The sequence below is a fragment of the Lichenostomus cassidix genome, chromosome 3 (assembly GCF_008360975.1).
Source record: "Lichenostomus cassidix isolate B80296 chromosome 3, HeHo_3.0, whole genome shotgun sequence".
NCBI lineage: Eukaryota > Metazoa > Chordata > Aves > Passeriformes > Meliphagidae > Lichenostomus > Lichenostomus cassidix.
Window position 1 is genome coordinate 103097840 of NC_139483.1, and position 16086 is coordinate 103113925.

Here is a 16086-nt window from a genome sequence, read left to right on the forward strand (position 1 = left end):
GGGGACACATGAGATAGGGCTGCATGATAGACCCTTTCCCAGCAGGAAGTGAACTCGTATGACTCCCAAACTGGAATGAATAATCAAACCCTTAGTTCTCATGAGACACATGACATTTCAAGGAAACAGGAGGCATCATGTGAGTTTTGGAATACTTAAGATGGTCAGTTTTCATATAAAAAGGCTTTTTAAGAGCCAAGTGTCCCAGTTGAAAGAGGGCAGTGTATAGCTTGGATCTTTCATAGGGGTGAACTTGTTTCCATTCATCCCATCCCTCCATGCAGGGGTTTGGAATTGACTCTGTGACTTGCACTGAGTTTGCCCATCCTCAGCTCCTCAGGCCAACCTCAGCCCAGCTTCAGCCCTCTGTAATTCTTGATTATTGAGCAATTGCTTTGAATGTTGTGCCAGCCTCTGGATCCAGCTCACACACAGGGGTGGAGCAATGAACAGCATCAAGGCAGACCATCAGACCTGAGCCCAGGCAACTGGGCTGAACCCTTCTCCAAGATCCCAGGCTGTATGAACAGCCTGTCCTCCTCTCCTCCTCAGCTCTCCTCCTCAGCTGATCCTGTGGGGGGAGAAATGGAAATATTTTCTGATGCTGTATTTCAGCTCTCTTAGAGAATGGGAGAGAAGGATTATACAGGGGGAGGAAAGAAAGGTCTTCATTGCTACCAGGGAACCTCTAGTTTTTGATCTGCCTTGGATCAAAAAGGAGGATCAGGGTGCCTATATATATATGTGTGTGTGTGTGTGTGTGTGTGTGTATGGTGCCTATATTTGGGAGGAGAGATTATAGCTGTGAAATGTGCTGTCATCATCTCCCTTGCTGATCAGGCTGTCTAGTGGTTTCTGCCACCACCTGTGTGCTCCTTTGCCATAACATTTCCCTTCTTACAGTTTCCATTACCTTCAGTAAGCAGCTGTATGTCTTTGGGGATCTTTACTTTGGGACTTGACACCTGCAATACTTCTGCTTCCCCAACACTGAGGAAAGCCCTTTGACAGGAGCAGGCATTGGCCTTGCAGCCTGAGAAGGCACAGCCAACGTCACCTGTAAGGAGAGGGACCTCAGCAGGCTTGGCCACTTCCTCACCAGTCCCCACCAGTGACATTCCTCTGTGGCAGCCAGGCACCGGGGCAGCTCTGTGCTGCTGTGGGTACGATCTGCAGCCAGAACGCAGAGCGAGTGTTTGTGAAACTGAAGCGTGTGAACCTGCCCTGTGATCAGCAGACAAGCAGACTGCCTGCCCCACAGCCTCCACCACCTGAGCACTGCTTTGCTGGGGAAGGGCTGCCTCCCTCCCCGAGGCTGGGCTGGGCAAAGATCCAGCAGCCAGGCTGAGGAAGGGCTGCGGTGCTGTGCGGCTGCCAGGAAATCTGAACCCTCCAGGCAGGACTGAAGCTCAAATGAAGCTCATTAGGGCTCGGCTATGTGAGGGGTTGTTTCTCTCTGTCCGATGGTCTTGTACACCAGCTGTGTCACCTGCAATGTGCCCTTGGCTCTTGTTTGCAGATCTAAGGAGTTTAGTGTTGGGTAGGCACTGTGCAAGCAGAGGAGGAAGAGGCAGAAGGCCTCCTGTGCCCAGAGTACTGATGCTGGTGGGAGGGTGAATGTTTTATTCCAATGTTTGTTCTTGTTAATGAAAGGAAGAGGGTCTTTAGAATGGGTCTTCCTACATTTCAGCTGCTTCTTATAAAGCCTCTGGAAAGTTTCCAGTCTGGTAATGATGGGGGAATGCTGCTCCCAAGATATATTTTGCATTAAGTGAGTCTGGGAGGATCGAGGTGGAGACAAGGATCTCAGGCGCAGAACCTACTCACTCCCACCTGCGTGCTTTAGGAGTCATGCTCCATCTTGTGCTCTTTGTGATGCAATGAATGGTTCAAGCTGTGCTGAAAGCCCAGCCCAAACTCAGGAGTAGAAAGTGAACCTGCCCAGCTCCTTGTGGTTAGGAAAATGCCTGTGAAGTGAGGGAGGTGGGTTCAAAACCCTGAGGCTGGTAAAGGAAATGAATTTAAACATCTCGTTTGCTGGGCAAGTTCCCTAACCACAGAGTGAGCCTGCAAAGGGAGCAAGCTCCATCCAACAGAGGAAATGCTCCTGCACCACCTCACTGAGGAGCACCAGCAGCTCAGTTAAATCCCTAAGCTTGGTCTTCCCTACTGCTCTCTACCTCAGTGCAGGGTGGCTGCTTCCCCACCCCATAACCTCTGTGTTCTGACACCCAGTGTGATGTTGGGATCTGGTTTCTCTTGGCTAAAGCAGTTACCTCCTTCCTGCACCAGCGCGGGAAAACCCATGTCCTGTATTGGCTCAGGAGTGCTATCAACACTGGATGGACATCCTTCTAGCCTTTCTATTTTTGACTCTTTCTCTGACAACAGTGCTGGTTTCTAACCCCTTTGGATGACGGGAGTTGGGGGGGCCTGGGCTGCTCTGCTGCACAGGAGAGCCAACACCTCGGGCTCACTCTGCAGCATCTCTCACATTGTCTCTTCCTAGGTGGAGGATCTGCACTTGCCAAGTTCTCCCACACCTCCCTAGCCCAATACCAGGAACCAAGGAGAGCCTCAAGAGGGATATATCCCTTACAGGAACAAAGCTTGCTCATTGCCAAGCCAAGAGGTGCTTGAATCAGCATCCTTTGGGCACAGATAGAGCCTGTGTATCTGAAACTTTGGGCAGGGTAAAGCACTGCCTGTAACTCATCACAACCTCAGTGCTGCCCACAGACTGAGACTTCAAGTGGTACCAGCAGCTAGGTACAATGTGAACCATTGTGTTAGCAATCCAACAGCTGCTCCTGCCCTGCTGTGGGCTGTGACAGCTCAGACCAGACAGTTCATGGCTTTCCCCTTTCCTTCCTGAAGCAGCAACAGAGAACTGTGTCATCACGAGGACAGATCTGCTGCTCTCAAGACACACAATGCCCAGCCACTGCTCCACACAGAATTCTGCACGGGAGTGCTGTGGCTGCCCTGACTGCAGGGGCAAAGTGTTGCTCTGTAGTTCACCCTGGGTTTCCCCCCAACCCCCCACCAAAGTGAATGACTTACATGCAATCTGCAGTTTTAATGACCAGTCACTAGATCTTAAAATGCTTTTGCAGTCATTCTCTCAGCTTTACTTCCCCAAATGACATGGTGGGAGTTATCACCCCACTGTTAACCCATTTTCTGTGTTAGTGGAATGTTGAGCATCAAACATGCTCATGGAGCCCAACCCCACTGTTGTGCTACTATGCTGTGATGAGCCTCTCTTCAAATGCCTGTTCCTTAGAGCAGAGGGAAGAGTGACTAAATAGATATCTGAATTTGCATCAGCACTTTAAAACGTCTAGGCATCATGAGCCCAAAAGCTCCATTTTCTCCATGCTCTGATTGAAAAGTCAGGGATGGAGAGATGGACATTATGACTGTTCTGCCCACAGGGGCCCCTTAGGTGAGTTACTTCCCACCAGACTCGCTTCCTGGTGCTGTCAGACCACATCACTCCACACCTTAAACTAAGAATGGTCTTTTGAGAAATCTCTTGGGCAGTAACAGAAATGAGTGTGGCTCCAGGGATGCCACAGAGAGCTAACAATTTCTTCTCTCATTTGAAAGCTAACCCTCTCAAATGCTCCAGAACTCATTCTGGATTCAGGCATGTAAAAGAATTTGTCACCAGGCTGCAGCCTTTACTGATGTCTACTTACAACTTTTTAGAAAACAAGAAGGTTTAGCTGCTCAGAACTGCCCTCTGGAAATTTAATTATCTAATCAAGGGTTCTTCAATAATTGCCCAATTCCCATCAGATCAAGTGAGTGAGAACCTTCCCAAAGCTGAGCTCCACAGATACAGGTAAGTCACATAACTGAGAATATGGCTGGTTTCCTACAGGAAAAACGCAAGACCAGATATATTTCACACAGTGTTATTCACACATTTTCATTTTGATTTTTACAGTATATACACGTGAACATTACATTATTCAAAACGAGCCACCTGGAGTCAAACCTAATCAAACTGGTCCGTAAACAATCTATATCAAAAAGCAATACTTGAGCAAAAAGTCTAGTGGTTCTACCCAAACCCTAAAATAGTTGAAAGGAAATCCAGTGATTTTCATGTTCCTGGATAGAATTTGTGCACAAATGATCTCAGGAGAGCAAGTGGAAGATTATACTCAAGATATTGAAAGCACCAAGGATGACAGTTACAGGACTGTTTAAATTCAACCATGGCATGAGTGCTGCAGGGACAAAGTACTGGGACATTATCAGTTTCTGCCTGGACATCCCCGAAAGCCTGACATACTGTCTTACATGTTGAAGGAATGTCGGCTCTGTGGATTATAACACACAGCACAGGTACACAGGGTAAAGATAGTCACTGAGGGGAATGATGTGTCCAAGGAAGTGGCTCAGAAGTCATCCTTTGGGTGACTACAGGAAAGCTCTGGCTCCAATGACAGGGCTTGTACCTCTGGAGAGGAATTTTGTGAACTGCCATGCAAAAACTACTTGGCAATTAGAATTGTGCTTACTCAAAAATAACGAGGCCTACTACTTCACTTCATGCAGATGCTGGAAGTAGGCCAGAATAAACTTTCCCATTTGCCTATTAATGAGTTATCACTACCATTAGAAATGCAGCGCCTCAGATGTCTGCTTTAGTAACAGCTATGTAACCCTGGTATCAACAGTAACATGACAGAATTCCTCATACAAGTTTATACCACTACTGTTTTCTTTCTTATGATCACACCCTTACCAAAACAGCCTTTTATTGGTCAATGCTCAAGATGTTGTTTCCAAGCTATCATGTTGATCAAAACTTTAGGTTAAGCCATCCAAATGAACATTTTACACAAAATACTTACTTCAACAACATACAAAGCACTTTCTTTATCTTTCAGAAACTGAATATACAAAGTAAGCTTTTTCCAAAATATTTCCATAGGCAAAGGATTAAAAAGGATTTTAATTATACACATATGGTCACAATTCTGCCTTAAAAAGATCATTGGGAAATGTACATAAGGCCGCTTGTATATGTACATCATCTTTATGTTACTGTTACAATGTCATATGTCCAGAGAAAAAAATTGACAGTATCATACATATTTGCTTTACGCTGGGAGAAGGCTATTCAAAAATACAGTACTCTTCTGTACAAAAAATTCATGCCACATTTATTAAGATGGAAGAAGCATTGGTTTCTGTGATAACCAAATATTTCAGTCCACTTCTTACTATGCTTATTTATCCCGATTTAAAATTTGAACAGATTGATTTCCCGAAGTGTCCATATGAACAGAATCAACAGCTATGTTATAAACAAAACATAATGTTTCTCACAATAGATAAAAAGAAAGCCGGTTCATATTTTTGAAACCATATAAAGATAGAATTTTAAAAAAATCACTCTTGATTTGCTGAAATAAATTTACATTATACAACACTATATGCCAGGGGGAAAGAAGGGAATGGGGATATGAATATACACTAAAATGCAAATTTTTGTCCCAAAAAGGAGTAAAACAAATTACATTTACAGCATGAAGGTTTACAAATGTACATCTGTACAACCAAGGTAAGCATCACTACTAAATTAGCAAGGCTTCGTAATAAACATCGAAACGAGAGATTTGTTTTTGAACTGTAAACTTACACCTATTAACTACACGTATACAATGCATATATTTATAGGAAGCAAAAAGCTATCTGAATATTTAATCAATCATGCTTAAATGTTGAGCTATCATGTTTACTTTTCAGTGGCCCCTTCTCTTTATCATTACCTATTTTTCGCATCTACAGTGAGAAAGCAAAATAAATGCTCAACACTTTCAGATCCTTACGATTCTATATGCAAAATAAAAAAATACAAATCTCTACTCTTCCTGCGTTGTAAAACTGACTGTAAAGTTAATACAGGGTTCACTCCTTTTCCAACAGAGTACTTTACTGAATGGAAGTACCACCATCATTTTAATCCCTCTACCTTGTACAACAATTAAATATATAAGTATATACAGAACTTTATTTTTAATACATCGCTAGAGAAAACCTTAGGGCACGATTTAAAAAAACCTGTATCCACAGCAAGTGCCAAAACCTAGTCTTTTAAAGTTTCCATTGTTTTGTTATTCCCTACTTTAATTTGCTGTGCCCTGTTTGTTATTTGGATAGGATGTTGTGAACCACCAAAATACAACTTAACTTTTCAACATGTTAAATAATGTTTATGCAGCTGATCAATTTTAATCTGGTATAAAAGACTTCACACAAAAGGGAAAAATAAGATTAATTCTATATACAACTCTATAAACCTGTTGTGCTATGATGCTGGGTAGACCTACCAGATTGCAAGCCAGTGTATTAAAAGAATACTGTACTTTTTCCCTTTAAAAACTATTTCAGTGACTTTACAAGGTAAAAATTTACAAAATATGTGACAGCTATTTTGATACAATTACATCATATACAGGCATTCTGTGCTTTGCCAGCCATCCAATCTGATAGGTCTCCGGATTAGGGCTGGAGATATTTTTTCTTTTTTTTTTAACAATTCACTCCCCAAAAATATACACAAGAATAAAAATTTTACAAATGGATGAACAAAGTCAATAAATATATTTAAAAAAATCAGAACATTTAGAGTTAAGTTGTAGGTTTTGATAATTCACAATTTAATTTTTCTTCCATTTCTCTTTGTCTTTTACAGCATCCCATTTGGTGGTCCACCAATTGGCCCCAGATCAGCACTGTTCTTCAGGTAATACTTTTCCAGCTTGGCCAGAATGTGTTTGCCATAGGTGTATTTACGTAGAGTCGTGATATGGGGTCGAATCTGTAATAAGAAACATGTTTGTTTTTTTTAACATCCAGATTTTTAAGTAGAAGTGACTACACTTTAAAGCAATTATGCACAAAGATGCCAGAAGCCTGTATTTCAAGGTTTTGGAAGTTTCTGGAAAGATGTAACACTGATGATTTTGACTCACCAAACAACTGATATACCTGTTGCAGGAGAGCCCTGTTGATGACTGGGGGAAGCAGAGCTCCTGCAGGAATATTCTTGGCCCTGTGTTAAATAGCCTTGAGCCATTATGGCAACAGCACTTTTCTCCATGTCTGGATATTCTTAAGTAGAAATGTGCCTGTATGCTAGGAAGAGTGGGAATCCCTTTTGGGAGAACTGCAGAATGGATTTATACTCACAACCAGAAAATAAAAAGAGGAAGCTGTATTTATTTTGTTACATTAACAGGGATGACAGGTATTACATTTTCCTGTTAAAACTACTTTCACATAAAAGCTGGCACGAAGAGAAGATATGAAATCCAGCTTTTGAAACTTTCCTTTTCTAACTCAGTGCTCAGAGACCTGAATGTTTTCTGCTTTCTCAAGCTCCACTGAATGTCATGGTTACACATCAAGTTCTAGATTACAAAAGCAGTGAGTTTTCCATCTGCAGGCAAAGGTGCTCGAGCAGAAAAACTCGCAGAGACAGTATTTCTGAATCACTCCAAGTATGCACACACGTACCTTGTGCATTATGATCTTCCTCTGGGCAGGCTCGGCCATGTCGATCATCTTCTGCACGACGTAGTTGGCGTACTGGTCCTTCATCATGGTGTATAAGGCACTGTGAGGGCCGTCGTTCTGGCAGCACACCTCGTCGATCAGCAGCGCTCGCTCAGCACGCGACGCGTGAGTCACGCATTTTTCTACCACGTTGCTGAAAAATAAGGCAAGTGCATGATGGGAATGGAGGAGTAATATTCTTTCAGGTAACCATTTCAAATTTATCTGGAAGTTTATCAGCTCTTCAGGGTTCTTAACACCAGTAAAAAGTGTATTGCAAATGTATCAAGTCCTGATTTCCACATCTCCAGTATAATGACTGAGGAAGGTACAGGATTATATATCCCTATTATTTCACCCATGTGAAAACGTTATTTTCTAATACTTATTTATTTTGTAGGAGAGACTTTTCCACTGGATCTACATAGGTATACTGGACTTCAGGCTGTAGATGTGTTCTAGCACATCTATTTTGGTTGTGGGCCCTTTGAAGACATAATAGAGAAAGCCAGATATGAGGCTTCCTCATTTTTGAATAAATGCACTTCCCAGGAACATGCCTACATCAGAGATCCAATCAAATATTCTTTTGTAGAGCAAGTCTCTGACCTTCCAGGTTATTTCAGAAGCTGGAAAGGCCATCAAAGCTTGTAACATAGCAAAATTATCCTAGTCCTTAAATTCGTGCTTTAGAAATTAAGCAAGTTAGAGGATTATGAACAGTTCTGTTCAGGCAAAGAAAAATAAAATCCAGATAAATTAGTTTGCTAGCAATTTAAAAAAAAAGCCCCCATGATGTTACAGTGCATTTCTATTTCATTTTGCTGACAAGGTCAGTCTCACTAAACCACCTAGAATTAATTCTGAGGTGTATTTTTCCTTAGCAAAAGGCACATAATCCATATTTTAGCAAAAAGCACAAAAGGATGAGTTTTAGATTGTCATTTCAGATATTTCAGAATAGGTCAGGCCTCTTTACAGCAGTCTTTGAGACCTTGTGAGGTAGGAAATCCTTCTCACACTGAACTACCATCTTTTAAAGCTAGCCTTGTTATACTTGCAAATTGTCAGGCTGGACTGAGGGTCAGCAAGTCCCAGCTGATAGTCATCAGCACATCACCCAAATGCCAGCAGAGCTTTTCACCTTGCTCTGGGCATCCTCACATGAAAACCTGGAACCTGCTCCCTGCACTTGCACAAAGTGAACAAAAACTATCCCATAAACCCTCAGAATCTCCTTTGTTTTGCTACAGAACAGCAGTTGCCTCTTCTCTTCCCCAAACCTAGTATAAAAATACCACTACCATTTATCTCTATAAAAATATGGAATTTCAGGGGGCAAGATACACAACAGAAAAAAAATGTATCATTTTTGTAACACAAGAAATAAATCCAATACTACAACTTTACAAGGTTAATGAATCTTTAATACATGAAAGTTGTGCAATACCTGGCAAATTTGTGCTGACTCAGAGCTAGAACTTTTCCTCTAATTTCGGAAACAATTTTGCTCTTGTCTTCAGGACGACCATGCTCCAGTACATGTTGAATAACATAATTTCCATATTGATCCTGAAAATAAGATGACTTCAATTTTCTTTTGTGTTCATACCAAGTAATAAATACAGACTGTTTTTGTACATGAGCATAAAGTTTGAAATTACTATTTGCATGGATATAAGGAAAATACAATAATGTCAACATTACAGAAGCAAAGTGAGGCACGAAATACTGCATCAAGAATTACTTAATGGACCACACATTTTACATGAAAAATGCAAATAATCTATAAATCCAGTGTTTTTCTAGAATATATTTTATCCTCTTAAAGAAACAAGTCCTCAAATTTAACATCATACTTTTTTAACAGCTGTAATATTCCCCTGAACATCAAACTACAGTCAAAAGTGTAAGAAAAAGGCTTTTTTTATCTTCTTTGCCTCCCAACTTCCAAATTCATTTTCATTAAAACTATGGAAGGAAAGAAAAACAAAAAATCAATGTCTACAAAACTAAAGAGGCAAATGCATTTAAACTAGGATACAGGAGTAAGTTACGATAACAAAAAACTCTAAAGTGCATTAAAAATCAGTGTACATGCACTGACCTGCACTAGCTGTTCTGTGTGTTGATGCAGTTCTTCTAAGATTGGCAAAGTCTGCTCAGCAGTGCAGTGCTCCAGAATACGCTGAATTACTCTACATCCATATGGATGAGTTGAAAGTACAAATACCTTGAAAACAGGATTGCAAACTAAAGTTAAACCAACTGAACTTCACATCTATAGCAATATTACTGCATTGAAAATGGAACTGAACATACCAACTACTATTAAAAAAAGTTTTGCATGCCAAGACCAGAATTCCATTTCCAGCAGAAGTCAGGGAAAGATGAAAAAGCAGGTTTTTGTGTGTCAAGGACTCCAGAAACCATAAAACTAAGAACCCAAGTATTCATTATAATGTTTCTAGCCTACATAGCTGCAGATGAAAGCCTGGAAGTATGACCCTTAGTTAACAGCTGTTCAACTTTCAAGCTTTCCTTTTTACTTAAGTTTCAAATCTTAAGACTCTGACACTTATAAAAAGGAATTCAATTACGGTGGCTGATTTTCACCATTTTCATGTTCCAGCATACACAACAGGCTCCCAGTTACAGATGCAAAGTTTGTAAATAACTAATCAAAACATATAGCAAAATCTTGCTTATTCCTTCTGCTTGCTTCTCCAGAAGCTGCATTTGTGGTTTGGGAATTAATTCCAAAAACTTCAGTGTTGGTTAGGACTGACCACAGAATCTTGTATGATTAGGCATCAACCCAAATGAGGTAGGTGGGAGAAAATGATATGTATGGCTACCCAACATCACATAAGTGTGCCACTTTTCATCTGCCACTTCATATTAACTAGTATTTTCTATATATAATTATTTGGTGCTTAGGATGGATGTTCAGTAAATAAATACACTTACGCTTCAGTCAAGGGGTTCTGTTTACAGTTTAGAAAATGCATCTCATGTACCTCATGCACACTTTTTGATATAAAAAGATCCAGCCCTAGAAACCTTGGAATGCAATTTACTATGTACAACAATATTTTAGGTATTGCTGTTGTGTAAAATGAGAACGATATTGTAGATTTTATTAGGAAATACATTTGGCCATCCATTAAAGTAAAATTTAGTTATATAGCCAAGTTAGTAGGACTTTTACAATTCTTCTCAAGACTATAAAAGCACACGCTTGTCTCAGAGCATTAAAATGTTATTTAGCTGCAGCATATTCACTAGCCTGCAGCGCAGTATCAGTCTTACAGTAATAACTTTTTTTGGAAACGAAACAAAAACCCCAATCTGAAGTAAACAAATATGACCCCCCTCTTCACTCAACACTAGCCCATATGTAGGGAACAGATTAGTGTATTTCATCACTGCATTTCCTTAAGGACTGGCATTCACTGAGAAACACTGAAAGACACACATGCAACAAGACAGGAAAACACAATTTTTAAAGAAAAAATATATGCTATAGAGCACATACTTTATGTATTTACATTACATCCACTGGGGGTATTTATAATATATCCAAACAAGTCTTTCTAGAGCCTCATCTGCAATGAGTTCATCTTTTTACAGTATGTTAACTGTCTCTCCAACAGCTTTTCCATTTCATCACCCCCTTTTTTGTCCTACTTAAAACAAGCTGAGTGCAAAGTGCCAAATGCTATCCTGTAAATGAAAATAATGGACAAAGACCTACAAATCTTTTTCTGTGAAATCTAAGCAAGCTGCAAGGAGGAAATGAACTGTTGACACTACCTGTCCTTTGAATGCATCAATGATGAACTGGAGCGACTGGGGCTGAACGCACTCAATGCATTTTTGTACAACATGGTTTCCATTTTGATCTTTCACGCATTTCAGAACATGGCCATCCAGCTCTTTCACCATTTCATTCTGGAAAAACAAAGATTATCCTTGTCTTTATGAAGATATTCCCCCTGCCTCCACTTAAAAAATTCATTTCATTGGGGAAAAATTTAATTTCATCCTGACTCCAATCTTCATATTCACTGGTGTTAACTGTACCTCAGCATCTTAATTTAAATAACTATTTTAGGCCCTAGGATATTTCATGATGAAGGGAATAATCAACAATTTAATCAAGTAAAAATACGGATACAATAAAAATGAATAAATAAAATTAAAAAAAGCATTGCTCTAACTTACAATTACCTGCTGGTCAGGTGAGATTGACTCGAGTGCTTTCTGGATAACACGACAGCCATACATCTGGAGTGCCAATGGCAGAACATGACCACGGATGCGTGTTGCTAGGGCTAACTTTTGATCCAGGCTTCCGAACTAAAAGAAAATAAATATACTGTTAACAAATGAAGATATATTGCAGCATGCTGGAATTTACATATTAGAGAAGTATTTTCAAGATGTACATGACTGTAATATTTGAATAATTTTTCACTTTTTGTTTTTGGTGTGCATATTTACCAGAAGCTTTTCTTTTCTAAATGCAACATTTTGTAATATTCCACATCCAGTCACATACCTGCTATCAAATGCATGACCTTGAAAGACAACAGAAGAAATCAATATAGTTTATATTTTTCTGTCTGTAGAAATATTTAAGTGCAATAAACCACTTTTTAACATAAATTATACCAGGCAAATTGACCACAGGTCACTGTTATGTATTAATCAAATCAGATTTTCCCTGCTATCTCAAAACTTGTATAATGTCAGTGTATCTCACATCTTGTAAGAAAGGACACAGAAGTGACCACCTGGACAATCAGCCGGTGGCACGGCGATATTCCTGCAGCATTGGTGAGAATTGTCAAACTCTACACCTGTAGTCAGCTCTGAAGAAAGCTCAACCAACTTCATCTGCCTACCTAAACAGTGAACTGAGGTCCCCTACTACATGTAAGGCCATGTGCACTTCTTTCTTCAGAACTGTTCAGCATAATCAAGATGAAAACACTCAACTGACAATGATTAACTGTGTGTTCATCCAACTGAACATTATGGGAAAAACAGCAAAATATGACCCTTGAGCAAAATCAAGATCTTGCATATCAGATGTCAATGACACTTTTCAGTAGATGGTTTGATTGGTTAAAAAAACAAAACGAGCACATAGTTTCATAGACTACTCATTAAAAAAACCACATTTTTGTTCACAGTATCTTATTCTTTACTGGACATTTTTCAGCTTCACCTTCTGTCCTCCTAGATACTTTGATAAAGGACCTTGATTTAAAGTACACTCTATTAGACACCTTTCCTACATATAATTTTGCCCAGGACACGGGTATTGTATTTTCTTCTCTCTGCAAGCCAAATCTTGTAATTCTTTGATAAAGGTTTTTTTTTTTATGGGAGTTTCCTCATACACAGCACTGGATGAAGTTCACACAGCTGTTCAAGTGCAAGGGTGTTTTCCAGACCCATTCTGTACCATGATGCAGTAACCAATAAAAAGCATCTTTCAAGTATTTATGTTCCCTTTCATCTGCTCAAAGTCTTAAGTTCTGCTAAGAGGCTTGTAAAGCCTGAGTGTGCAGCCTGTGCGTTCACCAACATATGCACCACCAGATAAGGAGAAACTGTGCCCAATATGACAAAATATGACAAAAGCACTGGATACAGAACAGAAAACACATATGCAGAGTTACACACTTGGGTTCTGGGGAAGTCATGAGAAATTCTGCTATGATGTTATGAAAAAGATCAGTTAAATTTAATCAGATTTACAGCATTTCATTTGCATGTCCATCCATACACTTAGTGCTATGCTTACCTCAAAGAACTTCTGTATTACATAGTTTCCAAACACATCAGTCATCAATTGATAGGCTGCTTGCAGGATCTCATTAAATACCATCTGGCGCTCAGCTGGAGTAGCTCGCTCCAGCTTTTGCTGTATAAATCTAAGTGCAAGAAAAGGTACATTATGCTTTGCATCAACAACAGGAAAACCTCTCAAACACTGTTTCAATGAGACACCTCAAAACTCTAAAGAAAGCAGTCAATATTTATAAAATTTATTAAAATGAAAGTAGTTCCTTTGCATATAAAATGATACATTTTAGTAAAATAAGGACTTAAAAACTTTCATTTGAAAAGCATTAAAGATGAAAAGAATAATAGTAACTAAGTACCTGATGATGTACTGACAAAAAATAGTTCTGCATTCCAGATGCCACATATTTTGTTTTCTTAATCAACACCTTTTTGATACCTAAATACTAGGGTTTACAAGTCTAGTTATGAAGCTATTTCTACACTGAGAACTTCTATAGGCAGCTAAATTAATACTGCTTTTACAATGAAATTTCCTAGAGAAGGTCAGCCGAAGAGTATGCGCTCCAATTAATGACATGCTTTGAATTAAGATGACTAGCACTTCATTCAAACGTTTGATGTTAATAAAACAATATCAAAGCAGTAAAATATTATTAACTACTCTTATAATGATTACCTAGAACCATGCTGGTCTTGGGAAAATTCAACAATATGTCCAACAAGGTCCCTTAGTTGAAGATTAGGGAAACGATTGTTTCTGAAATCTTCCAGCAATCGGCTGCGTCCCGAAGGCATAATGTCAGACCTACTGTAGCGGAGGCGCGAAGGAGGGAAGAGCTGGCTGGTGGAGCTAAAGAGACTCGAGGTACTTGCTGCACTGCGATACTTGGCTTCGGCTCCGGGGGCTGCAGAAATATAGCGACCACTACCATTTGTCAGTCCTCCTACAAGGAAGCAGTTCTGTCAGTGAGAGCCGGGAGGAAACAAAACAACAGCAAAACAGCAAGTGTACTAAAACTACGGATACACCCTGGAGCCAAAGAAAACAAAAGTGTTGTCTTGTTATTTATATTTACCTCATTACGGTTGGAGGAGTTAGATAGCTTTATCTTGCAATAAATTAAACCATTCTCCTCCTCATTTTTATTTTATGTGAAGGGCACCAGGAAAACAAAATGTCATTAAAAGAATATATCAAGGCAAGTAAAGTGAGCACCCATTCAGTCTTACAGAAACTTTAGAAATGGGTGGGCCTTAAGCTTAGTGGGCAGATTTCCACTTCACACAAGTCATACTGGCTTATACCCTTGTTAGTAATCTCGAAGTTAGCCAATTGTGTAAAAATAGACCATGAAATCTGAACTACCCTTCAGTCCCTACTGAGATACATTTCCAACTTACAATGTGTTAAAGGGCATTTTTGGGGAGGCACATGTGGCGCCTCTTATCATGCTGTACCTGTCCCGCAGGTTGTTTGATGACTTCAGCATCCCAAGCTTTCAATCTGGTATCTCTTCTAAGCATTAAATATGTCAAATTTCAAACCAGCTAACCAAGAATGCTCTACTTAATTCTCAACCACAGACACATCAAACTGAAGCTCCCTTTAGAAACATGAAGTCCTTTCCTCACTGCACCAACATTCATCACTCTCACTAACACTTCATCTTTCCTTACTTTTTAAGAACTGAATTGCCTTCCTATGTCAACATCATACCCCTTTTTGCTAGTGATTCCACCTCCAGCTCTTGTCATCCCACAGTCCTGTGCATTTCTCCTCACACTCTGCTCTCTGATCAGTTTGTGTCACTCTGAACTTCTCCAGCAGGCCTCTCCCCTCCACTTTGTAATAGGCAGCAATTATAAAAAGCATGCAAAGTATCTTTCCCAACTGCAGTATGACTTTTTAGTGGGATACTCTTAACTATAATACAAGCAGAAAAATTCAAAGACAATTCTCACATAGAAACCTCAATTCTACCACTAAAACCTAACTAATCAAACAAAAACCAAATCCAAACACTCCCTAGAAGTATTGAGTATTAATTGGATATATAAAGCATTTTGTTTTCCTGTCTAGAAGGCAACATCGTAACTGAAGCCCTTTCAAAGTCAGAGTAAATATCTACATTTGAATTTAAAACAATTTGCAGTATGTGCTGTTTGAATGGTGCTCTATTACAAACTGAATTTAAAAAAAAAAAAAAAAAAAAAAAGAGCTGACTGTGCCCCAGCCAAGCCTTTTTTTGGTTCCAAGTATTTATAAGGCCAGGCAACAACTGTTACAGTGGACTGGCTTGTATTAATGGTAAAGTTATCTTTCTCAATAGGTCAAATTCCAGTACCAGAATCTGAGATGTTAGTGTTCTGCAAGACACATCAAGCATCACATTTAATGCACTGTATGGTATTTTGTCCTAAAATAGAAATAATTAGTATTTATTTTATAATTAGTTTTCAAAATTCTATTATAACCATCAATAAATACTTTATGCCCCACAATACCTTTTAAAAACCACTAGGTTTTAAATTAAAGCCTCTTAATTCTTTACAGCCAGGAAAATAAAATTTTCGTAACTATAATTTTTAGTTTCCATTGACAAACGCTGTTTCCAGAAAAGAACTGACAGCCACATGGTACTAACAACTGAAAGGAAAAAAAAAACCCCAACATTCTGCAGG

At 39.5% G+C, this 16086-nt stretch overlaps 1 protein-coding gene across 9 annotated transcripts in view; it reads right to left on the reverse strand.

Moving 5' to 3' along the window:
* Window positions 1-3907: 3907 nt before the first annotated feature.
* Window positions 3908-16086, reverse strand: part of PUM2 (pumilio RNA binding family member 2) — a 75114-nt gene continuing 62935 nt past the window's right edge. For 6 of the 9 annotated variants that reach the window (XM_085056953.1, XM_085056952.1, XM_085056951.1 and 3 more), the window contains 8 exons: window positions 14081-14348; window positions 13400-13529; window positions 11809-11943; window positions 11398-11535; window positions 9689-9814; window positions 9032-9153; window positions 7543-7735; window positions 3908-6844 (listed from right to left, as the gene is read on the reverse strand). In XM_085056953.1, coding sequence (XP_084913079.1) covers window positions 6713-6844; window positions 7543-7735; window positions 9032-9153; window positions 9689-9814; window positions 11398-11535; window positions 11809-11943; window positions 13400-13529; window positions 14081-14348 — 1244 coding nt within the window. In that variant the 3' untranslated portion in view covers window positions 3908-6712. The remainder of the gene's footprint in view (window positions 6845-7542; window positions 7736-9031; window positions 9154-9688; window positions 9815-11397; window positions 11536-11808; window positions 11944-13399; window positions 13530-14080; window positions 14349-16086) is intronic. The other 3 variants (XM_085056950.1, XM_085056955.1, XM_085056949.1) reach the window with 1 other exon arrangement.